Source organism: Crocodylus porosus, unplaced genomic scaffold, assembly GCF_001723895.1.
Source record: "Crocodylus porosus isolate Cpor-Errol unplaced genomic scaffold, CroPor_comp1, whole genome shotgun sequence".
Lineage (NCBI taxonomy): Eukaryota > Metazoa > Chordata > Crocodylia > Crocodylidae > Crocodylus > Crocodylus porosus.
The window spans coordinates 4,576,867-4,602,235 of NW_017728932.1; the positions used below are offsets into that span (position 1 = coordinate 4,576,867).

General features: G+C 47.7%; 1 protein-coding gene across 2 annotated transcripts in view; it reads left to right on the top strand.

Moving 5' to 3' along the window:
• Positions 1-25,369, top strand: part of CLIP2 (CAP-Gly domain containing linker protein 2) — a 113,618-nt gene that overhangs the window by 18,984 nt on the left and 69,265 nt on the right. For both annotated transcript variants that reach the window (XM_019545467.1, XM_019545468.1), the window contains exon 2: positions 2,023-2,246. In XM_019545467.1, the coding sequence (XP_019401012.1) occupies positions 2,135-2,246 (112 nt within the window). In that variant the 5' untranslated portion in view covers positions 2,023-2,134. The remainder of the gene's footprint in view (positions 1-2,022; positions 2,247-25,369) is intronic.

The following is a 25,369-nucleotide window of genomic DNA, read 5'->3' on the forward strand; positions in this document are numbered from 1 at the left end:
GTTTGTGATCTGTGTCTAAGCCGCTCGTTATCATAAGTGTTCTGATTTTTGGCTGCCTCCGATCACTCGGTTTTATTTTTCAGAGATGATGACCGTCTGCAACTCTTGATGCTTCTAGGGGGGCAGGATTTCTCCTAGGGGGGTGTGGGGAAGATGGTCTGTTCACAAAGCTCTGCCATGCTGAGCAAGTGACCTTTGCTGTTGATTTTTATGGGGTCAGGATTTCACACTCGTTTCCCCTCTTCTAACCCCCCCCACCCAAAATCTTTGCTCTTGGTTCGTTATGCCACTGTGTTGGGTCTCTGCTAAAACTGTACTCTGAACATCTTGGACTGTGATAAGGCCTAAAATTTTGGAATTCCCTCCGTCTTTCTGATTTCCCCTCCCCATCACCTCCTCCTCAGTCTCTGCTTGCTCCTTTGCCTGGAGCGTGGCCAGACTTCTTCCTCATGTTGACCCAGCCTGAGCTGGAGCCCTTACTCACGTCTTGATCGCTTCCTGTCTTGGGCGGTGTAATTCCCCCTCTGATATCTGTAAATCCTTACCTCCATTAGCTGTACTGAGTGCAGGGTCTGCGATCTACTTCTAGACCTGCCCTAAGAAGCAGGCTTATGTCACCGGCCTCATCGTCTGTCGGCAGCTTCGGCACCGTGCGGTTCCACTTGCCCATTCAGACCTGTCCGTGGTCCTCTTCGCCGGCAACTTTTTTCCCCTTCTGCTCATTGTCAGTCCTTGGCCTCATTGCTGTTTTAGGTTGTGGGGCTCCATCTATGAGGAATGTCCTGCCTTTGTATGAGTCACTAAGTCATTTCCTTTCTTTTAAAATTTCAGCCATGTCCTAAAACGCTTTGTGCAAAGAGCTGAGAAGGCTATAATGAATACGGGTGAGGAATAGAGGTTGGAATTATCTTCCACTCGGGTATTGGGGATTCACCCCCCTCACCCCATACTGGGGTGACTTGACTGATACCTGCAGTAAACGAATAGCTAAATTAGATTTCGGAAGCTCGTTGTTTGAAGTCTTGTGACGCATCCAGGAGACCAAATTGACTCTGTTTCTCTGCAAAGGTTTTTAGTTGTATAAAGATGCGTAGGGCCTGACTTAGAGGCTCAGCACTGGTGGAAGTCAGGGTTGTGTCTCTGAAGCTTTCTAGCTGTGTTGTAAATACCTGGGCACTGATGTCTTCCCGTGGCTTAAATTTTGGGAATCTTTAGGTGGCACTTTGCAGCTGGGCAGCAGAGTGTTTTGCTAAGCGATCAGTGGGACATCATTCATTTTGCTCTCCAGGCCTCCAGTGCAGGCCAAGGCAGCTTTCCCACTGTGGGACCGGGTGGACTCGTGACAGGTTAATTTTGAATTTTTAAGATGCATGAAGGCATTGATTGACTTTGTTCAGGGGCGCTGAATCCCTGGCCTGCGGGCCACATCCGGCCCACAGAGCTGTGTCCTCCTGTCTGCTGGGCTCCCCGCAGGTCTGGAAATTTAACAGTGAGGGTGCAGAGGCAACATTCATTGCCATTCCCCAGCTGCCAAATTTCTAGACCCACGAGCAGATATTGCAGCCCTGCGTGCTAGATGGGGTGTGCGGGACTTGGCCATGCGGGGCCAAGGTGACAGCCCCATGCCGCTCAACCAGACTGTAGGACACACAAGTTTAGCACCACTGACCTTGTGTAAACTTGGCTTGGGAGTTTTGGACCCACACCCCTTTATTAATGTCCGTGTACTCATAGTCTGATAGTACAGGAAGGCCTCAGCCAAGACCAGGTCCCCCTCGTGCTAAATGCTGTATGGACTGAAGGTAAGGTTTGGTTCCTGATCTGGAGAATGCAATGTTTCCTTGGTCTGCCTGGATTTTGTCCTCCTCTTACAAGAAGCACCAGACTTGCTAGACTGTGGTTGCTTGGGTCATGGAGGTGGGAATGGGTTCGGTTTCCCAAACCCCAGCCCCAGCCTTGACCGTGCGAGTCCCCATCCCAGGCAGTACTGTTTCTGAGTTTTTGTGCTTCTTTTCTCTCCAGGTCTGTGAAGATGGAAGAAGGGGTCCATCATCTAGAAGCCTGACTTGGTGACGCTGGGAAACATCCTCCATCTCTTGGTAGCTGCTCCCCTGAAATACAGAACAAGACAAAAATGCTGAAGCCAAGTGGACTTAAAATCCCTGGCAGGGCAGGGAAGCACTCCAGCCCGGTGGGACGGACTTCCGGGACCGTTACAGCTGCTGTCACCACCAGCTCTAAGGAAGGTAAGAACTAGATTTGGTGGGAGGTGACCTAAACATGGGCAAGTTTTGGTTAAGAAATGGCCCAGGTCATCTGCCTTTAAAATCCCTCACTCCTGTTTCTCATGTTGACCGAGGAGGTTTACCCTGGATACTTATCAAAAGCAAATGGAGTGAGGGCCTTGTGTTGCCCTCTAGGAACTGATCTGCAAAGCAGACAGGCCCTGTTGCTGATGCCTGGGAAAAAAACCCCATAGTTAATTAAAACTTATAATGCTAAGAGCTGAAGAAACAGTCCCAGTCCTGTCCTGCTGCAGGTGTGTGAGCAGGATTAATTTAGTGATTGCATCTGGCTGAAGCACTTGGGAACACTGGATAAATAGCTCTTCTTCCCTCTGTGGAGCTTACAGATTTAAAGCCAATGGTATGTTTTTAATCGGAGCGTCATACAGTGGCTTCAATGATCGCAATGCAGTTTGACAAGATGTGAGGATATGTTTGAAGAAATGCTGGCTAGACGAGTAAAAGCACTGCTTGCACACAATTCAATGCTGATTTGCAGGACTGATGCCTTTAGCTTGTAGTAATGCAAGAGTGTGCTTGCAGTACCCGGGGTGGGAAGCTTTCTGACCCTTGCCTTCTGGAGAAGGCTGAGGTTTTGGTGATAATCTTGAGTCGATGCCACAGTTTTTGGCAGCGTCGTTGTTGTGCCCTACATGTGTTTTAGACATCTGTACTCCATAAAAGATGTACCGGTTTAGAATGACCAGGGTCAATGTATTGTATATGGAAAACCTTCACTGAGGCCTTCAACTTCCAGTTTGTGTTTTTCTTTCCTTGATTTACCACTTTTGGTTGTTAAGCAAATTAAGACAAATGATGGAGAGATGAAAGCTGCTTCTATTTTAAAACAATGGCATCAAAATTTGAGAAAAACCCCAGGCATGCGTGGGACGGAGGAGGGCTCTGTAGGGGCTGCCATGCCCTCTGCTGACAATCTTCTCACTATAGTGAGTTTTTTTTTTTCCACTGCATGGTTTAGTACTGTTCCACTTTAACCTTTTTGCTCCCTTGAGAGCTTTATTTTAAAATTGGAGACTGTCTAGCTCCTGGAGCATTCTGTAGCTGCAACTATTTTCTGTCTCTTTGGAAAAGAGTATCTTGGGGTACAAGGGTGCATTGAACTTGGCATAGCTGAGAAGCATCATCCTGCCATGGAAATGTGTGCAGGGCCTTCACTGAATAAGATCTGCTTTGCCATGGTAAAGTTAATTGGTCCAGGATGGTGCTATCTGAAAAATAAAGGAAGCCATGCAACAATAACTGTTGTGAGGGCAGCACAGGCATGTTATTTAAAACAATCTTTGTGAGGTTGTATAAATGTGTGTTTGTCTCTTGAACTCTTTGCAGTGCGAGCTGGGGTTTAGACAGCAACATTTGCATGGGCTTCTCGGACAAAGAGTCCCTCTCTGCTGAGTGACCCTGACTGTGACTCGCTTGCTATTTCATTGACACTAATTGATTCGGGGACTCTTTTGGCTGATGCTTCTGTTTCTGGCATCACCCTCCCAATGGTGCCACAGGATTGTAAAAACCTTGGAGTTTAACTTGCTTCTCTTCATGAGTGTAAAACTTGCCAGTCTGTCATCTCACTGGCTTGTGGACCAGATGCTCAGCAAGTATAAAGCAGTCTTGATGTCAGTGGAGCATCACTGATTTCTGCCCGCTGAGGATTTGGTCCTCGCTGTTGTGTGAAGAAACTTTAAGGCAGACAACGCTGTCGTTGAGAGATGTGCACATTAGTAGGGTCACTTATTTAACTTTAGGATCTGTCTCTTGCAATCTGAGGAAGTGAAAAGCTTCCACGTGCCTGCTTAGCAGGGTGAATGCACAGTTGGGCAGCGGACATCCTCAGTGCAGCAGTCCCCCCTCCTCCCACCGTAGTGGTCTCCATGCCGTACGTCAGACTGATGTGTTAATCCCACGGGCTCGAATCTGATACCCTTTTTCCTGCTTAGCAACACATTTGTCTGTGAACGGTTTTGTTGACTTTCACAGTGATCCCCTTATGCTCAGTAGTATCTGAACTTGCCTCTAAAGAACCAAGTACAGGTATGGGGCAAAATGCACCTCTGGTGTTGTCCTTGATCTGTAGGTGCTTGAACGATGCTCTTGAGGCTGGTAACGACGTGATTCTGTGGTGTCTGTTTAGCTCCCAACTCTGGTTTGTTAATGTAGTCAACATTAAAATATGTCTTACCTCCTGTGGCAGAGGTATAAGCTGCAATGTGTCTTGCTTTAAGGGTTTGACCATGTCTTGCTGTAAGGATTAGACAGGGCAGGATGTCTGTCTTCCCTTGGTAAGTAACTGCATTAAACACATCCCAGCTTTCATCCTCTTCCTCCTCGGTGCGGTCAGCCCAGAGCTGTCCCAGTGTTAGACCTGCATTGGAGTGTGTGGTGCAGCATGAAAGGGCTTGACGACACGCAAGGGTATCTCTGCGTATGTCTGAAGAAATGGCTGGACCAGCGAAAGCACTGCTCGTACACGATTAAATGCTGATTTACAGGAGCGATGCCTTGAGCATGCAGTAATACCTGGAGTGTGCGGTGCAGCATGAATGATGACAACTGGCCCGATGCTCTGACACGACCATTCAGCTGAGCCTGGTGCTTGCTTACTGGAGCTTTTCTGTGCTGCTGTCTGCCGGAGCCATTCATCATGGTGATGAATGTGCCACCCAGGCAGGCTGAGCACTGGCAGAAAGCAGGCCTGGGCTCAGCTTGACCTCTGCATGGGACTGTTGGAAGCAAAGTTTTATTTCTCAAAAAAACCAAACAAACTTGTGTGGAGAAGTGGGGAATTCTGCACTTCTCTCTGGGGAAGGCGAGCAATGCCAGCACTTTGCAGGGGCTGCCTGTGGGTCAGGCAGGAAGGAGAGGGCTTGCTTGGTGATCTTGTGTCTGCATTACTGCTAGCTGCAGTTGTCTCTGGCATTGGACAGGTTATTGCTCCCACGTTGCTGCCACTTGTGCAGGCCACACTAGCAGGCAGCTGAGGAAGATGCTTTCTGGCTCTAACTATCAAGCTGTCTAAATGGTTATGGTTGAGAGCAGTTCCTGGTGGGTACCAGGCGCATGCTGAGTAGGCAGCACTGCTAAGACTTGTGCTGTGGCTTGGCCTCACGCTCCCAGTTACTCCCCTTTGCAGGTTCCTACCTATGTGGACACATTGCAGCCCTGTCCCTCGTGTCTCCTAGCTTGGTGTGGAAGAACGGGACACGGAGGAGCCAGCTCACAAATATGTGACGTAAGCTGGCAATGCCATCTCCAAATGTTTCTGGAGCAGCAAGGAGGATTTCCCACTTGCACACTGGCTTGTTTCATGTTGTCTGGCTAAGAAGTGATCTGAGCAGGCCTGGTAGACAGTCCAAAAGGCATGAGCATCAATCTCAGTACGAGCTCCCAAGTCAGCCTTCGTTGCTTACCAAACTTGTGCATCTTGCAGGCCTGTTTTTTTTTTTTCCCTCTAGCCCCCTCCCAAAAGCACCTCCTTTTGCCTCCAGCATGTTAAGAGCTGTATGAGCAAATACGCAACAGTGATGAATGAGCCCATGCAACTCTCACAGCTGGGGGAACAGGTGAAGGCGTCTGGGAATGGACGCGTTCACATTTCACTTCCTCAAACCAGCAATAAAGTCACTTGGTGAGTGGGGGAAACCTCTCTCTTCCTACCGCATTCCCCTGTCAGCTGGCTGTGGGGCTCATTTACAAGGAATGTTACAGTCCAAAAGTCCTCTCGGGGATTAGAGAACTTTTGGGAAGAGACAGAAAGGGGAAAATGGGTCTGTTCAGAGCTCTGGTGGTGCTCAATGGAGATGGGCCCAGTCCAGCCCGCTGCGTCCCAGCAGCCCTGAGCCTTGGGTATATTTAGAGTCCAAATTCAGAGTAGCTCTGAAAAAACAGCCGGGCCCAGCTGCAAACAAGTACGCAAATCCCCAAACACCCCCATGTTCTGGAGGGTCTGACATTTGGATCCAAACTGTTTGCAACTGGAGGCTAGCCGTACTGCCGGGAACTAGGTTGGTACTCGGGGCAGCACAGGAGAATTGTGCCTAATTTGTGTATAAATGCACATACGTTATCTTCAATGAAAATTTAATGCATGGAGCCATAGCACTTGCTTATGATTCTGTCCTCTTTGATAGATGTTTCTTGATGGCTTTGTTCATCAGCACAGAAAGCAAAACAACTCCCAGCATTCACGGAGCCATTAGGGAGGAATAGCCGACTTGGGCTCTGGCCTGGTAGAGTAATTATTCTCTGTGGGTTGTACTGAAGGTTTTGTAAACCCGTGCGGCTCCAGGCTGGGGGTAACTGGATGCAGAGTTGTTTGCTTTTAGCTAATGGTTCCAGTTTCAGCTTAAGATGTTAGTAAAGGGGAGTCACCTTTATCTGACGTGAGAGTTCAGTGTCCCTTGTACAGTAGGCTACAGTCACAGTATATCTTAAGGATGTGAGGACCCACATCTCCTTTCTGACACATGTGCACTATGCAGCTCAAATAGCTGTTATACACTCAGATGCTAGGGTCAGAAGGGACTTCATCAGATCATCGAGTCCGACCCCCTGCCTAGGCAGGAAAGAGCGCTGGGGGTCAGATGACCCCGGACAGATGCCCATCCAGCCTTCTCTTAAAGACCCCCAAGGTAAGGGAGTCCGGACTTCGTGTGCAAATTACAGGGCAAAGTTTTGCGGCTTGTGGTTTGCTGGAGTCCAGACTAGAGGATTAAAGCGGCCCCTTCCACCCATAAATCTGCGAGTGAACAGAAAATCCTGTCGCCATCGGTGCTGTTTGGTTCCTTTCTATTGGCACGCTGAGCAAAGGGGCCAAAGACTGAATGAGACATGGAAACAACAGCCCCTGTTGTTCCTCTCAGGATAGTGAGAGGCACAGGAGGCACCTATACACATGCAGGGAGGTTGCTCCAACATGCTGCAATTACAGTGCGTCAGAGCAGGCTTGCTTAATCAAGTCTGCTGGAGTGTGGTAATTACTGCGCTCCAGTGGACTGCAGTGTCACGTGCATCAGCGTCCTTGTGCTGAAATATGATGGCAGGGGCACTTTTAACTAAAGCTGCTTTAGTTTGAAGTGCCCTGCTGCAATTTCTTAGCATAGGGACACTAATGCATGTGATGCTCTGGGCACTTTTAATTGGCACGGCTCTCAGCTGCGCTAATTGGAGTGCCTGCCACCCCAGCTTGACTCCTGTAAATGCCCAGTGTCCCTGCCTGTGTTTTTTGGGCTTCATGGCTGTCCCTCCAGCACTTTCAGAAGCGTGAACTCAGTCTGCCCGCTGATCCCAGGGAAGGAAGCTGCGGCTGTAGGGGCTGGGATAGGTTGGGTTTCTTTTGGCTGCCGTTAAAGACGGAGAAGTGTCATTTTAAAACCGCACAGCATGAATATTATAAGTGTGAACTTGTGACAAACTTTTGAGCCATCCGGGCAGGGGAAGGGCCTGTCTTGTCTCCTCCTGCTGACTTTCTACAAGTGCATCTGGCTTCTAGCTATTTAAAGCTTTATGCTCGTATTGATTCCATACTAAGGAGCCCATCGATGCCTGCATCAAAGTCCCATTAACATAAATGGGCTATGCATACGTGCATGCAGCCAGAGGAGACCAGCTCCCATTCCCTGTGTAACTTCTGCTGCGTGCTTCATCCTTGATGGGTAATCTTTTTGTTTCTCTCTCTCTCTTTGTGCAACAAGCTTAAGAACAATATTGTCAGAGCGTCTGGGCATGTAGCAGGGACAGCTAATTTCTGTTACTTCTGGGATTAGTAGCAATATGCTGGACAGAGGGAATGTGAGGCTTGAAGAATGTGCTCTTGATAAAGGAAGATGCTTAGGTAACAAGGAGCAATATCTGCTCTGGATCTGGATCTCTCCAAGGTAAGCACTGGTATTTTGGTTCACTGAGTGGGTGGGCCTATTTAGCATGCACTACTTCATTAGACTTTAAAAAACAAATGAGCTTAGAGGTTGCTTGGTAAATAGATTAGCCTATAAATCGTCAAAGAAAAGGGTTCCCAACAATCATGGAAGCTACTCAATTCCTGCCTAACCCCCAAGCAAAAGAAGTGAGATTGTGGTATCCCAGGCAGTTGATTCAGTGGGGTGGGCAGAAATAGCTAGTTCTTGCTTCTGTCATAAAGGCTTTGTAGTTCCCGTGAATGTTTAATTTTGGATTTTGCGCGCACAGGCGACAGGAGGGGGAATAGACTCCTAGCTGAGGAGGCAGAAGTGGCCGCTGTTCCTAAAAAAAACATTTGTCTTTGCTCCATGTTTCAGGAGCATCTACACTGTTGCCGCTTAGATTATTGCCCCCTGTCTGAGTCGTCTCATTTGTGCTTGCAGCATGCATTTGGCGACAATGATAGCAAATCTAATGCTGGTTCCTGTGAAGTTCGGTAGACCTTCTTTATCCCATCTCTCTTAACGGAAACGATGTCGGGGGCCCCGTTCTTCAGGCTATTTGGGATGTTTCTGTGGGAGGGAGTAGAGAAGCATCCCTGATCAAACCTCAGATGCTGCTGACTAACCGGGCATCAACTGGTTGTTTAATTCAGATTGTACTTCTATGCGTATCCATGTTCGTATTGAGCCATCTGCTAAAGGAAGTATTGAATACCAGCATGCTATGAAGAATATGTTTACAAGGGTTTCACATGACTCTGCCTATGGCATATTGGCATATTAACATGCATCTGTATATTGGACTCAAACCTTAAGACAGTTGCTTTCAACAGCCATTGCCTCACTCTGTTTAAAAAAAAAAAAATAGAAATATGTAGCTGAATAGTATGGTTTGAGTATTGTTTAAAGTGATAATTCTTCCCTTTTGGTGGGGCACAGGAGTTCAGTAATCTAGAGGGGATCTCTGTAGAGCTGTACTGTTGTATAATCAGTGCTGTCCTGCCCTTGTACCCCCCAAAAATAATTTACCCTCATATTTACACATGACACTGTGCATTCCCCTTGTAACAGGGAAGTGTTTCCTCTGCCCTCAAATTGTGTGTTGGGGATTGTTGCATCTCTTTAAACAGCACGGTGCAGAAGGAGCTCTCTGCCTGGGTTTAGACTGAGAATTTGGCAGGGCACGGGTTAACTAACCATTCTTGCCCTTCAGATGATATTCCTATTTGGCAGTCTGGTTATTCCCTATTTAAATTGGGAAAAGGAGGCCTCAAAAGGGGAATTCATCAGGGTCACAAAGGTGGCAATGACAGGAGCAGAGGGAGACGCCAGAAAGAGTTTTCCGTTATTATGAGCGTGCCTCCCATGCGTTGCATTTAGGTCAGAGCATTGAGCATAAATCCAATAACTGATTGATGGTGGCGTTCTCATACGATTTTTGCCTAGCCGCCTCTAATCCCTGCTGGATATCCGGAAACTGAATGGTTTCTGGCACTGCTTAAAACCTTTTGACTAGTTAATTAGGAGTTGTATTCAGCTCGCGCCTCCAATTATGGGCCCCTGTGCCTGCACCTCCATGATCTGGAATATTGTTCATTTTATTTGTATGGAAGGGCACAACATCCCCAGCTAGATCCCACTTCCACTTCCAGAGAGGTGCAAGGTGAGCGATTCTTTCATATTGCTTGGACTACTGAATCAGTTGTGATCCAGATAGTTCAAAATCACTGTCTCGAGACAACTGAGAATCTGGTTTAATTGTCTTACTTCCTAACTGCTCTTAGAGAGATTGGATATTGCTGATCCTTTGAATTGAGCGTGCCCCAGTGCATTCATTACAGAAACAGATGCGTGCACACTCTGAAGGCGCATAGAGATCAGGCGCCCTCCTGCTCTCCCTGTCTGCAGCCTCCTCAAAAAAACAGTAGGGGAAGAAAATCCGCTTTCCGCAGCTGCTCAGTTTGCGGTGGCTTGAGCACAATGGACCAAATGCTGCTCACCTGCACTTGTGTAAATCTAGAACAACTTCACCGAGAGATGTAAATGAGAACAGAATTTGGTCCAGCATATTCTGTTTTAACTGTTAGCCACAACTGAGAGGCTGCATCCCAGCCCCCCTTTGACCCTGTCTGGTCTCTGATCCTTTGATTATAGGAAATGCCAAATAAAATCGGAGGCTTTGTCCCCAGCGTTCACTATTGACCTCAGGTTGGCAAAACCTACCGTATAGCAGAATGAGCCAAAGGCGCCTCCCTGCTGCAACCCACTGTTACAAAACCAAACAGTTAAAAAATCCCAAGTGAGTTTCCAAAAATCATGGATTTTAAGCATCATTTTTCTATTCTCTTTTATTTTGGACCTGAAACCTAAAAAAAAATTTTAAAAAATCTTAATACGCCAGTAACATGCTAATGTGTATAATGTCCTTGTCTTATGTAGGGTCCAAACCTATGCCTGTAATCTGTGCATGTTAGTGTGAATACTATGCATCTTGGTAAATATTATAACCTAGAATTCATGCTTATTGAAAACTTCAGTACCTGGACATTTTGATAGTGCTGTATATCCCACAAATGTATTAACTACAATTTGTACATTTGGAAGTTTTCTGGCTTTTCTTGTGACTTGTTGTTTTGTCAGAAGGGCTAGAAACCATCAAATTGTAGAAAATGAGGCTTGGAAGGGACCTCAGGAGGTCATCCAGTCCAACGCCATGCTCCAAGCAGGACCAGCCCCAACTACATCATCCCACCCAAGACTTTGTCTACGCAGTGATTTACATTAGAATTGAAAAATGAACTTTGGAAGCTGTAAATAAATAAATAACTAACATTCCCACCTGTCTAACTCCACTTTTTAGCACCAAGATTAAGGAAAAACTGTCTCTGGACCCCAGTGTATTTCTAAGGCTAGTAAGGCCCATATAAGTATCAAAACCGATCATTTTAGACTTTGAAGGAGTGGCATAATAAGGGATTAATTGTGAAAACAAGCTTCCCAGAAAGAGTGCGATTTGCAGGGCTTGCTGTTCAAGGTAAGTGAAAGGAACTGATAAATAAAACAAAGTTCCCTGTACAACTACGTATACTTGAGAGAGCTGCTGCATCCAGGTTTGGCTTGAATAGTTCCGTTAGGGAGAGGGATAGAGGGTCCAGGAGGAAAATCAGAAGGCCTTGTATGCAGCGCTTACTGTTGTGCAGTACATGCTTTTCGTTGTGTATTTGCATGATGGTATATAGCTCGGGCATTAAAGCATTTTTGGTTTGGGAGACCTGTTTTTGATGTGAATATCTCTGTTCTTGCTGAAAGCGTTGTGTTTTTTTTAAATCTGGTTTGGGTTTTTGTAAAAGATTAAGCATCTATAAATAGGCAATTTGGCTTGTCTGCAGTAGTCTGTTTTAGTGCACAGCTTGTTACCTCTTGTATTGAATTGAATTGAACACTTAACTGTTTTTAAACCAGGTATTTGGAATAAACCTGATGAGGCTGAATGCATTTTAATCTCCCTTTTGGAAAATCCCTTTTTTTAATAGATTAAGAAAAATAACAGCAGAATAACAAAGCTGCGTCTGAGGCTCTGAATCAGTTCGTGGCCAGTTTTTATCTTGTGTTAATTTTAGGAAGAGATATGGACTGAGCTATCTGTGCCCACAAGTGCTGAGTACATGGGGGCCCAAGGATCCTGGCCCCCTTGGGAAGAGAGCTGTTGGGGCCCAAACCTGAGGAAAATTTAAGTAATATTTCTATACTATTGTCTGTTGTAAAAGAGGAATTCAGTTATGTTGAGCATACTGGATGTAAGGTGATGTGCTTAGGCAGGATGACCTGAGGCCCTGAGCTATTACCAGGGATTTGGGTTTTCCGCTTGCTGCAGAAAAAAGTGGATTTTTCTCCATTTTAATGGAGAAAAACGTGGGATATATGGTGGGTTTCCACTGGCAGACTTTCAGCCTGCAAGGGGCTGCTTGGGGCTGGGAGGAGCTGGGAGGGTGATCAGAGACATGCACATGCACATGCACATGCACATGCACATGCACATGCACATGCACATGCACATGCACATGCACATGCACATGCACATGCACATGCACACCAAGCAGCAGTGAAGGGCAACTCCCTCCAGGTAAATCTGCGGTGGTGGGAGTAGGAGAAGGGGCAGACATGATGTCGGGGGAGCAAAGGACCACAGGCGATGTGGTGGAGAGGGGCAAGGGGGGCCAAGGCGATGTAGTATGGGGAGGAGCATGCTGTCCAAGATTTTTGTGCCCGTAGAGGGGCACAGGGCGGCAGCTGGACCCGAACAGCTCCAGGCAAGAGCTACCTCTGCAGCCCAGCAGGCTGAACCAGTGCAGGAGGGAGCACTGAGCTGCCAAGGTGAGGCACAGCAGTGGCATGGAGTTGTCCCTTCTGCTGCCAGGGGGGCAGGGGTGCCTCATCTTGGCAGCCATAACGGTGCAACACTCCCTCCCACGCTGGGTCTTGCCCGCTAGGATGCGGAGGTGGCTCCAGAGCTGGTCCATCCCCGCTGCAGCCCCACACCCTACTTTGGGTGCAGAAATCTCCGGGGGCATTTTCTCCCCAACCCCCTCTGCTGCCTCCTGTGCCCCCTCCCATCCTCTCCCGCACGTCATCTGTGCCCACCCCCCATTCCCCACACCCTGGGGGGCAGGGGGCACATGTCCATCATCTTAGCTCTCCCCCTGGCAAAAATAAAAGTTGGCACCTATGTCTGTGTCTACTTAAACAGAGAAATAAAGATCTGTGGGGCAGTTAATTGAAACTGCAATTCAGTACAGCTGAGGCACAGGCATGGTATAGAAACTTCCTTGGTAATTATTGGGAAGTTGACGGAGATATCCTGCAATGCCTTTTGCTTCCCTGGACTAGAAAGCGGCCCAAAGACTCTCTGTATGGAGTTATAGGGTCCTAGTGAGGTCAGGCTGGAAGGGACCTCCAGACGTCATCTAATCCAACCCCCTGCCTGACACGGGATCATCCCTATCCAAGCCATCTCATACAAACCTGTTGCAACCTGCCATGGGTAAAGAAGGGGGGACCTGCTCAGCAAGAGCATTGGCACACCCAAGCCCCACTTCCCAACCTTGGCTGCAGCCAATACACAGTGCTGCTGAGAGAGGCTTAAAAAACCCCAAACCCTGACAAATGTAGCCGCTTGGGGCGGTGGGGTGGCATGGAGTCCCCTCCTGGCCCCATGTGGCAACCAGCAAATCCCAGAGGGTAGCAGCTCAACAGTGTCATATTCCGCACGTGGTGGAACAACGCGGGCAGTATGGACACTGCCGTTGGCACTGATGCCAGTGCTAGCCCAGTGATTCAATTAACAATGGCCCGGCTCTCTACCATCTCACAGGATTGTTAGTTTACTCGAAAAACAAATCTCTTTCAGTGCACGGAACGGGATCCAAAAACGCACGTTGTGTTGCTTCAGGGATGGACTTGGTAGCTGTGTTAGTCCGTGTTGTTTAAATTGTGGTGCTTCTTCCTTTGATGGGGCTTCACCTCTGCCACTGGTATTGGTGCAAGTGTGCTTCGAGAGGGTACGAAGCAGCTCCCAGGCTGAGCAGATGGGTTGCCAAGATTTCTCCGCTTACTTTCAAGGTGAGAGGGACCGTATCGCCAAGAAAAGCAATAGTAAAGGAATCCACGTGACTTGTTCACATGCAGAACCTTAGGCTTCCAGTCCTAAAAGGTCCAGCTGTTTCTTCAACCACTGTCACTTACTGTTTCGGTTCATTTTGGGGAACCACATGAGCGACGGCTCCAGCCTGGGGGAAGAGCTGGTGCTCTTCCTCGCTTGTCTGCGGGGCCCGCGTGGGTCTGTCCCTCCATGTCCAGCACTTGCTTCTGTCTAATGGCATGTCAGTGGAAAGGCTCCATTGTCTTCAGTGCAAAGCGCTCACAACCCCGGGTGCTCGGCACCACCCCAGAGGTTATTGGGACTGGTTCCTGGGTGACACTTGCTCTGCGCCGCTCTTCCTTCTCTGTCAAGTCCCAGGGGTGGTGTTGAGGCTTAAATAACGAGCACTTAACTAACAGGAGCCCAAAGTTTGTGCTTGTACTGAACCTTTCATGGCTATTCCTCTGGCCTGTTGGCCCATGGGGGTGAATCATCTGTGTAGTTAGCGATGCTAGGAAGGAGCTGCCAGGAAGAGCTGGTTTTGTCTATGCTGCTGCTGGACTGCACAAGGGAGCCCTGCAGAGAAGCACAGCCTTGCTGCTGCACGCTCGTCCTCCGGGAGGAGATCCAGCCTAGTAGAGGTTACACATCCTTGTGAAGGACCTTGGTGTACATCAGCTAAATCTATTTCAGGAAAATGCAGGAAGATCCTCCCAAGGGAGGCAGTGTATCTGCTCGTAGAGCTGGATGCATACCGTGAAGCAGAGACGCGTGCACGGCATTGCTCGAGTCTGTTTTTCAGTGGGTAGCACGTGCAGGTTGGGCGTGATGTGGTTTGCGGTGGCACTCCCTGGCTTGGTCTGAATACAGTGAGGAGTGTTGTGGGAATGCTACAGTCCTTTGATCTCTTGCCTCTTACTGGTACCCAGTGTATTTTAAGGTGTGGGGAGAGCCCATGGTTTTGCTCTGAGGAAGCATGGTGCAGAGGGCATTCACCCGGGAGTTGTATGGTTTTTGTTCTTATCCTGGCCCTGCCACTGACCTACCGGGTTGATTGTTAATGGTAGGCATGTGCCGCGCAACTCCTGGAAAGCTGTAAGCTTGACCAGCCATGTAGAGAGGAATAATTCAGTCGTTAGTACAGCTTCTGCCAGGCTGAAATTCTTTCCTCTCACTTGCATAGCTCCTGCCAGGAGAGTTTACTCGACATCTGTCCCTGCCACTGAAGTGCATAAAATGGAGCGGGACTTGCCTGTGCTCCAGTTTGAGCATCTGGTAGGAGAAACTTAAATCTTGTTACAGAGCGCAGGGTTGAAAAGTGACAGCGCTCTGTCCTCCGTCCCAAGGTCCTCCCACCATCAACTATGCAGTAACACCAAAATATTTGATACTGCTGTCATTTTACCTGCCCATTAGTAGGGTCCAGTGTCAGCAGACCACGGCGAGGTTTGGGGTGGTTTATGCCTCTTGGAGCTATTGTTTTAGGCTGCAATTCCAGCCTCGGGTAGACGGCAGTGCATTGATGATACTTGGCAGCTTCACTTCACAGCCCTAAGGCCTAGAAATTCGTCAGTATGACCCTCCCCACCCTCATTCTTATCTTTGGGCTAATTTTACCTGCTCCATCTGCCTGGCTGAAGTTGGAAACAACAGCTGCTAGGAATAAACACAGACTTTTCTTCCCAGTCCTGCTTTTGCTTTGCTCTGCATCCTTCCTGCTGTGTCCCGTCTTGGGCTAGGATGGCTCGGCCCAGCAGGCTGTAATGCAACATTTTTAGATTGGTTAACGTTTTATGTACAGACATACAAGCATTTTTAGATTAGTTAATGTTTCGCAGGGCTTGCTCTTAATAAATAGCCCTGACATGGGCCGGGCCTCTGACATTGATCAGTGAGGCTGTGGTGTGGGGCTAGGAGGAGGTGGTATTTCAAGTTCTTGTTTAATTTCTGGTCTATTGAAAACAAGAAGGAAGCAAAACCCTTGTCCAAATGGAAGAAAACCAAGACATGATAGAGGGGAAAAATGGGAGTGGCTTCTAGGCTGCTTAACTCCGAGGCCGTAAGAAAAGGGATCACGTATAGTGAAGCAATGGAGACCTATTCACATTGGAGTATTTTTGTGGGCTTAATACTTATGTCAGTCCAATGCCCATTATACCTATATGATGCAGCTTGCTCTACTGACTTGAGGTTAGCACATGCATATGGGCATTTAACACCGAGTAGTAAACATGCTCTAAGGGAGATCCCACTCACGTATGGCCTGAATTTCCTCTCTGTGATACTTGATAAAAAGAACTATCTTTTTTTTACAAGTACCATGTGTATAACCTTGTTAAACTGCTCTGTCTTGCTATTTTTGCTTTAAATCCTATGTGTAATTTAACCCTTTCCCCCTTCACTCAAAGACCCCCAAAGTTACCCCCGTCCTTCCAAGACGCAGCCCACCGTTAGAGAAATGCTAGGTCAGTTTATGCGCCGCGTGGGCTGAAATGATGTGCTTCATATTCCATTGTCTTTTTGCGTCAGCCTTAGCTGGAAAAGGACGGTTAGCATCGTGCCAGGAACAGCCCTTTTTGTAAAGGATTAAGGGATTCCACCCACGGGAAGTTCGCTTATCGCTGTGCAAAACTACTGGGCACAGGTGAGACTTAAGGCAGAGGGCTGGCTCTGCGGCTTGTCCATTTGGTAGGACCTTCCGACAGCTGAAACGTGCTCCCGGTTTGATGCCTTTATGTATTGTGTGAAGTCTCTTGGGAGGGAGGAATGTCGAATGCTGTGTCAGCTGCCTGGCTTTGCTGAAACAAAGGACAAAACAGGACTGTATGCTTCAGCCGCTCTGCTCGCCCTGTGGAGGGCTGGAGCCAAACATCTTGTGGTAGCTCGGCTGCCATGCAATGTGGCTGCGGTGCCCATGGAAAGAGTTGGGTTGATTAGACTCTGATCTTGCTCTGTACTAATGTCTTAGCTACGCTTTAAAGAGCAGCACTTAAGAGATCAAATTTAAGTGGAAGTGTTGGCACTCCCAGCACTGTGCTGGAAATCGTTTAGAAAGCTGCTGTCCTCAGCTGGACCTAAGCGCAGCTGTGCGCTGCTTCCAGGGCTCCCTGCTCCGCGTGGGATCGTGCTCTTGGATTAGGGATGGGAGTTGAACTTCTTTCTGGAGCCTGGGACTCTTTTCACTGGCACGAGTGATGGTGGGGGAAGTGAACGTGGGGATTAGAGTATAGCGAAGCCCAGGTGTGCTGTATATTGTGCAACTCAATCCTGCCTTGTAGGACAGAGGCAAAATTCAATTTCCTTGTTATTATTTCAATGGCTGTTTGGGTCCATGGGAATGAGGGATCATCTTGCATGCAACAGGTGGTTGGTTGGGGGGTTGTTTTTTTTCCAGACATAGGAACTTGTTCAACACGAACACTGGAAAGTGAATATAGGACGGATGAAGCTTTGTATTTAAAGGGTGTACCCGTGCTGACCGTGTTTTCTTAAGTGCCATTGTATAATGGCTGTGGGAGAATAGAAATGCAACAAGTGTGTCCTGGCCCCAGCAAGCTTGAGAATGAAAATATTAATAATGGGGACTCTAGCTGCCTGTAAAGATTTATGGTAGAGAGTGATTGAAACTGCCAGGGGACCCTCTAGTCCTTAAGATGTCTGCAAACTAGAACTGGACCATGCTGAACTCGACACATCTCCGTGCTCACTGAGCATTGCGGTATATCTTTGACACACAGCAACCATTATTCCAGCATTGGGCTAATTCAGTTATAAAGATTAGCATGATTTTTTTTTTTAAGCTATCATAATGATAGTCCATGCCAAACCATCCCTCATGACAGCTGGGTGTTGCAGAGCTCTGAGTGGTGTACTGCACACAGCATGGTCCACAAAGGTATAATGAAATATTGATTGCTGCTGTTTGCATAGTTTCAGGGCTAGGTCCCTGCTGTGCTCCATGCTGCAGCTAGGGTTCCTGAGAGCTGGATTTGACTAACGAATATACATGTCCAATGAAAATACGTCTTGGATGTTTGGTTCATCCTCCAAAGAGACGATGGGTTTATTATCAATGCAATGTGCGTTTGAGTGTCATCCCTGACCTGACTCCCATCCATACCTGCATTTCTAGCCCAAGTTTAGGTTGGACCTTAAACGGGAGACCTTTGGGGAGTGTGGGTCGAAGCCAGAATTTTGCTGGCCTTGAGCTGGCAATGCCATGGGATTGCAGTGAAGCCCAGGCTCCTCCTTGAGTGAATAGCACTCCTCAGCTGGTGATCCTGTCACTCGGGCAGTGCTTCCCCATGTGTCTCCTGTCATGCTGGATTACCTGGAGTGGAGTGATGTAAGCTAATGTTTGCAGCAAAGACTAGGCCGAGACTTTCCTGCAGAGGACATTGTCCAGCATTGCCCAAAGTGCTGAAGGACAGGAGGAATGGGGCTCTTCTCCAGGTACCTTCAGGGTAAAGGTAAAGCAGCCTGGCTGTGTAGCACCTGAACATGCAGGGGGGTAAGAAAGGGTCTTTATCTCCAGTATATAGACCAAGCACTGAGGTATGGGGAGGTTGTTTTTGGGTTTGTTTGTTTTGTTTTGTTTTGTTTTGTTTTTTACAACTTGGACTCTTTAATGCATATGCGACACCCTTTACCACTGCTTGCTGTCTTGGTAAAGTTCATTACTGAAAACAGATATTTCTTTTCAAGATGCTCATGAGACTGTTCTTCGCTTTGTGCTGGCGTGGGCCAGCTTACTGTCTGGGAAAGCATTTTCAAATGTCTCATTAAAGCTCACAGTCTCTTCTCTCAAATCATTTTACTGAAAGCAGTTGTCGTCTTTATTGCTTTGATACCCACCATCCTCCTGTCAACCTGTGGGACGCTTGTGGCCTGGGAAATCCTTTGGCGTGGGGGGAAGGAGGAGGATGCACATGCACACATGTGCTAGATTTTTTTTCACCTGTGCTGATTTTGAAAATGTGACTGTTTGCATTATGAGGAACATCTATTTCTTTTTTTGGGTTTAGGTTTTGTGGCAAATATCTGGTACGGTCATGCTGCCTGGTACCCTGGAGCACCAAACCCATCTTACACATTTTACACATGGATATGAAGTGAGCTCTTTAGTAACACCTTCTGCCTCTAGCTTTACACAGCTAATAGTGTTTGGTTTAGTTAAATGCAACTCTCAGTACTCGTATTCACTGTAAGCATGTCCCCCCCAGTTGCTGTTATTCCTCGTGTGTCTGTGTGGGATATTGCCATACCTACTGAAAAGACTGGGGGTTGTTTGGAAGTTTTCGCACTGCTCTAGCATGCGTTGCATGACCCCGTTTGAATAGGAGGAGGAAATCATCTTGAAACTTTACCCAAAGCTGTAAAAAGTAATGATTTGTCTACTTGAGGCGTTTTACCAGCATAGCTATAATGGGATAGGCTGTTTTGGAAGAGCTCCGCACGTATTGGACCACATGCTTGAGGCGCATAAGTGCTTTGGAGTGACCAACCTCTGCAGAAGGCTTAGGATGTGATGTAGGTTGCATTATCCTAAGTTACACTGATAACAAATGCAAATGCCAAGGTGTGTTAACCTGAGCCTGGACAAGCATGGGATTCATAGCCTAGATTTAGTTGACTGCACACTATGTAATAAGTAACTGGTTAGTTTTTTCTCTAGTCTGTCTCTCTGGTTCATTATATGCTTTGCATGCTTGCAGTAGAAATGTCTTCCCATTCCTTCCTTTCCAACCCACCTTACTGATTTTTTTTTTTTTCAGTATTAAGGAGCTCATGTTGCCAGTAGAGGAGGTAGATGGTAGAAGTGAACCAGTTCTTGCGCTTATCAAGATTGGGAAAAGGGGATACAGGAGTTAGTTTACAAGTACACGGACGTCTAGATAAACAGCCACTGGTGAAAAGGTTAGGTAGGTTTTTTTAGTTGGTTGGTTTTGTTGTTTGGTTGTCGTCCTTTCCCCCTCCCCCAAGGTCTTGGGAAGACTTACAGTCTAAACGTACAATTGTAAAAACACAAAATAAAACTACACCATCATCATAGCGGCATCAAAAAGACGTACAAACCCTCGCCTGCATCCTCCCGCAAACCACACACTGTGCACGGCTTGGATAAAGCTGAGTAACTGGTACAAATAACGTAAGCCAAAGATCCGTCTTCAGTCGCCTAACTTTTAACAGTAGTTCATACTTCCCTCTCCTCCTAGGGGATGCTCAAGTTGCTTTCTGTGCAGTTATACTGGTTGCAGTTATATTTCAGATGTGTATAAAACATTGAAAAGCCTCTATCCATATGTTCTAGGCAAATGTGGCATAACTTTAAAAGACCAACGAGGTCCAGCAGTGCAAGGCAGTGTGCCTGTGAGGTGCAGATACCCTACTCGATCTAAAGATTGAAAGGATCTAGTGGCTGGTTACAGACTAGTCAGAGGGGACCAGCAGGCATTGGCGGGGGGGGTCCCTGTTCCCCGTTCCCCTGAGCACTGGCAGGAGTAACAGCCACAAGCTGGCAGAGGGTAGATTCAGACTAGATATCAGGAGGCGCTACCTCACGGTCAGGGCGGCTAGGATCTGGGACCAACTTCCAAGTGAAGCGGTGCTGGCTCCTACCCTGGGCGTCTTTAAGACAAGGCTTGACAATCACCTTGCTGGCATTGCTTGACCCCAGTACTCTTTCCTGCCACGGCAGGGGGTCGGACTCGATGACCTGCTCAGGCCCCTTCCGGCCCGACCAACTATGAAACTACTATGTATATTGTTCCAGAACAAAGCAACTTGTGGAGCAATTGTCGTAGAATAAAATCCTTTTGTTTTTGCATGTGTTTTCTTAGAGGGAATTACAGTGCAATAATTATTTGGTTGTTACTGTGCTGGTCAATCTTCCCAGTAAGACAAGCGCTTCATTTGAATGGGTCTTGGAGATTTGAAGAAAATGGTGTTTGATCTGATCAAAATGCAGAACCTTTTCATCCATTCCATCATGAAGGGGATGGCACTGTCTGAATGTAGTCTGAAGTAATTAAGGCATGCAGTATCCTGCTGAATAGTCACGCACATGCTGAGTTAATTATCCCCAAAAGAAAAGGGAGATCCTTTTACATGCTTTCTTTGAATCACTTTCCCCAAGCTGCCAAAATCTCTATCTATTGTGCATATTGGTTCAAAAGATGCAATCTTGTTTCTGCTCAAGCATGGAACATCACTAATGAACTATTTCACTACCTGGATGCTATCTCTTAAGTTCTCCCTAATTTACTAAGGATGCCACTAAATCAGCTGGCCTAATGACGTAAAGGTCTCTAATATAATGCTAATCTTTCCTCAAAGAAATTGCAAGTGCATTGCCTAGCATTAATTCTTAGGTAGTCTAATCAATGTTAACAACATTACAGAAAAATCTGGCTAAATCCATGCTTTATACTATAGCCGCTCAAAACTTTGCAGCAGCCGCAGTGAAATAGTTCAGTCCTCTTCCACAGCATTGGTCCTTACCAGTGGAGTTAAAGTAAACTCTCCTTTTAACTTGGGACAAAGTAGGAACTACAATACACATTGCAGCAGTTTCTGCTCTGTTAATGGCAATGGCTTGTATCTGTATGCCTATCAGTTATATGCCTCAAAGACGAAGCTGCTCTGAATAGTTGTGTTAATACAGTATTATGGTGTAACACATGCCCCCCACACAACAAACTGCATAAGACCATGGTCCCAATGTTCTGCCTGCGGCTTGCTTGTATTGTAACAAGTGTCGGCTGTCTGCCTAGGGGTTAAATGCATGACGCGCTTAAACACATACAGTATGATCTTCCAGCTCCTTTCTACTGTCTACTTTGCTATATGCTTGAACTCCCTCTTAACTGTGCAGTGGTGGCGACTAGGAAGCAGCTGCCAAAGCGCTTCTATTAAATGCCTTGAAAATGACAGGAGCCAGTTGGTTTCAGGGCTGTTATACTCCCCTCCATCCCCAATCTTAATGTTCCTAATAGCTGCCCTGAAATGGACCATTAGAAACCTTGAAAAAACTGATGCTGCACAGTGCTCGGTATTGAATGAGCATTGCTTACATTAAGTTCAGATAAGTGCATACATTTTTTTTTCATGCAGTTAGAAGGAAAACACTGTACTGTGAAAATGTTTGTGTCAATTATGGCAATGGGTGCTGATGTCCCTGGGAGCTCGATGGTGAGCCTGAGGGCTGTGGAGCGGGAGGGAGAACATGCATGGCTGGCTTCGTCTTTACTGGGTAGATGAAAGAAATGGCTGTGAACTATAATGGCATTTAGATCACTCTCTGGAAATTTTGGCCGGTATTACATAAAATGGGGTGTTTAGACTGTTATGACCCGTGTTTGGAAACTACCCTGGAGTTGTACGTAGTATGCAGAGGGAGGGCTGTTACTATTTTTCTTCGGGCTGCGATGCTATTTAGCCTTGAATGCCCCCAGAATGTGCTTATTGTAATGGAAGGAAAGGTGGAAGTTATCCAAGTCCAAGGCATCTCTGTGTTCACAAAAGATCAAAGCACCATCAAATAAATGCTTGGCCCGGTTGTGTCACATACGCTGAGAGCGCAAACCTCCTTGTTTGGAGAACACAGTCTGATTGGTGGGCTGATGTGCCACAGCACTGAGCTAAGCAAAGCAAACCATATGGCTTGGTTAAAAGGCTGGGTCCTTGTTCTGTTCCCATCAGCCCCGTCTTCTGCTAGCACCGAGGATGCAGGCTTGCCTACTGAATTCATGAGGGTCCGCATTTGAATGAGACTTTAAAAACAAAACAAAACAGAAAACGAGGGGTTTTTGCTCCATAGTAAAGATCCCTCAGCTCTGCTGACGTGAACACGGAGATCCATTTGAGTGAGGATCTCGTAGCCTCCCTAGGAACCAAAAGCAGTGAATCCAGGCCCAGCACTTAATAGCAATTCTCATTCTCCCTCCCTTGCTTTTGCTCTTCCTTTTAGGAACGCAGGACTGGAAGGGGTCTCCTGAGCTATCAAATGCAGTCTCTTGTCTTCACATGTAAGCATGTACTTTCTGAACCCTTACAAGCCACCGTGACGAGGCACAAACCCAGAAACTCCTTCTCTTCGCTCCACCCCCCTATCGGCATGTGTTGTAGTTCCTCTTTCCCTGCTCAAAATACCTGAGGCTTGCTTACCTGTTGTACCGGAGCTAGACTCGCAGCTTCGTATGCAAACTGTTCAGGGAGTTGCTCAGGAGACCAAGTACAGTCTTCATCTCTGCCAGGCAGTATCAATAGGTCCCATAAGTCTTGTGTGATTGGCAGTCCCAGGGCTTTCAGCTTGAAGAACCTTTGTTCTTTTCCTCAAAGTCGGTCATTAATCTTCCCGACGGTCACTTCCACCCCATGACGTGTTCCAGGTCATTCGGCTATTGCTTGTGAAGTGTAGCTTCCTCTACCAGTTGCCTGCTTGTCCAGCCCTGGCTGAATTCCCTTGTCTCATCCGCTCCTGTCTCATCCTGCAGCTTGAAAGGGACATAATAAATCTCCTTGCAGCAAACAGCTGCTTCAGTTCTGTGTCTGAATGAAAAGCATCCAGGAGGAAGAGGCACTTTGGGGGAGTGTGACAGGGATCTGAGGACTTGCCTGCTTGGAAATGCATCCATTGGCTAGAGTTTCTCGGTGCCAAACAGCCCTAGTGCTTCTGAGCTTGCTGGCGAGGGTGGGGAGCCCCATCATTCCCGGGATGCTCAAATTATGGTCCCTGAAGGTGGCAGATACCCCTCACTTCTGTCTCTGCAGACCTACAAGGAGGCAACAAGGATTTCCTACCTATGTCGCTATGTTAAAGAGGACAAAGCTCCTTCTCTCTGAGTGCAGACGGTGGTGCTTGGAACTGCAGTAGCTCTTTGCATCTTGCCTTGGGAGATTGCTGATCCTCATCTGCCAGGAACTTGCCTGGAGTTTGCTGGCTACAAGTATAGCTCTGAATTGTCCTCCTGGACTTCAGTTACTCTGGGTTTAATGGGACCTAGTTTGACTATGAGTAGGTGCGTTTCCTGCACCTTGGGGACTGCAGCCTTTCACCTGCAGAACCCATGGGGCAGGCAATTATTTTGGGCAGAGGGCTGCTTACTGAGTTTTGGCAAACTGTTGCATGAGTAGCCCCGCCCCCTGTTTGCCATCCTGTGTCTGGAAGTCCCATCCCCCCCCCAAAATATTTTTGTCTTGGTTTATATGCTTGTGTGTAGTGTACATAAAGGGGATAGGATATAATAGCTTAAAATGAAGTCTCATCCTTGTATATTGTGGTGGGGGGCATGGGGGTGGGTATAACTTTGTGGGGGGGCTGTGGTTGTGTGGGTACATGGGGTGTGGATGTGTCTGTCGGGGTGGGTGTGGGGTGAGGGAGCATGTGGGTGTGTGGACATGTGGGGTGTGGGTGGGTATGGGGTTTGTGGAGGCTTGTGTGTGGGGGAGGAGGGCTGGGGTGTGGGTATGGAGGTCTGCATGTATGGTAGTATGGGGGGGTGAGGGTGCATGTGTATGGTGGGGTGTGCATGTGGGACTCACCCTACGAACCCACACACATACTTTGCCCCTCCCTACACTCGTATGATTAGAGACCTGCAGGTCCAGGGAGGTGATGCTCTCCCCCTACGTGGCACTGGTCGGGCCACAGCTGGAGTACTGCATCCAGTTCTGGGCACCGCACTTCAAGATGGATGTGGACAATCTTGAGAGGATTCAGAGAAGGGCTACTCATGTGGTTGGAGGCCTGCAGGGAAGGCCCTGTGAGGAAAGGCTGAGGGACCTGGACCTTTTCGGCTTCCGCAAGAGAAAGCTGAGGTGGCAGTGTACAAATTCACCAGGGGGAGCAGCAGGGAATAGGAGATGCTCTGTTTGTCAGAGCACCCCTTGGAATAACCAGAAACAACGGCCACAAGCTGATGGAGAGTAGATTTATGTTGGACAGCAGAAAACTTCTTCACAGTGAGGGTTGCCAGAATCTGGAATGGGATCCAAGGGAGCTGTTGCTCTCCCCTACCTTGGGGGTCTTCAAGAGGAGACTGGACAAGCACCTGGCTGGGGTCACATGAGCTCAGCGCTTTTTCCTGCCCAGTGCAGGGGTTCGGATTCAATGATCCTTTTGAGGCCCCTTCCGACCCTAACATCTATGAATCTACTGGTGCAGACCCCGTGTTCCCTGGTCTGGTGATGCAGCTGGGAGCCAGGTGGTGCTGGAGCAATGCGGGGGCAGGAAGGCACAGAAAAGCCTGGGGGTGGGGCTGGGGCTGGGCTGCTCGGTCCTACTGCCCCTGGCTCCTCTCATCTTTGACAAGCAGCTGGAGCAAATAAATATTAATTTACTCGATTTTTTTAGGGGCTGGATAGAATGCCCTGATGGGCCTGATCTGGCCCACGGCCTGCATTTTCCCTGCCCCTGAAATAATCTAATGCAAGAGGGAGAGGCATAAATAACAGCCAGTACTATGAGAGCCCAACCCCATGCACACTTGATCTACGTACTTGATTCTCCCCTCATGTTGCTGTTCACCGCC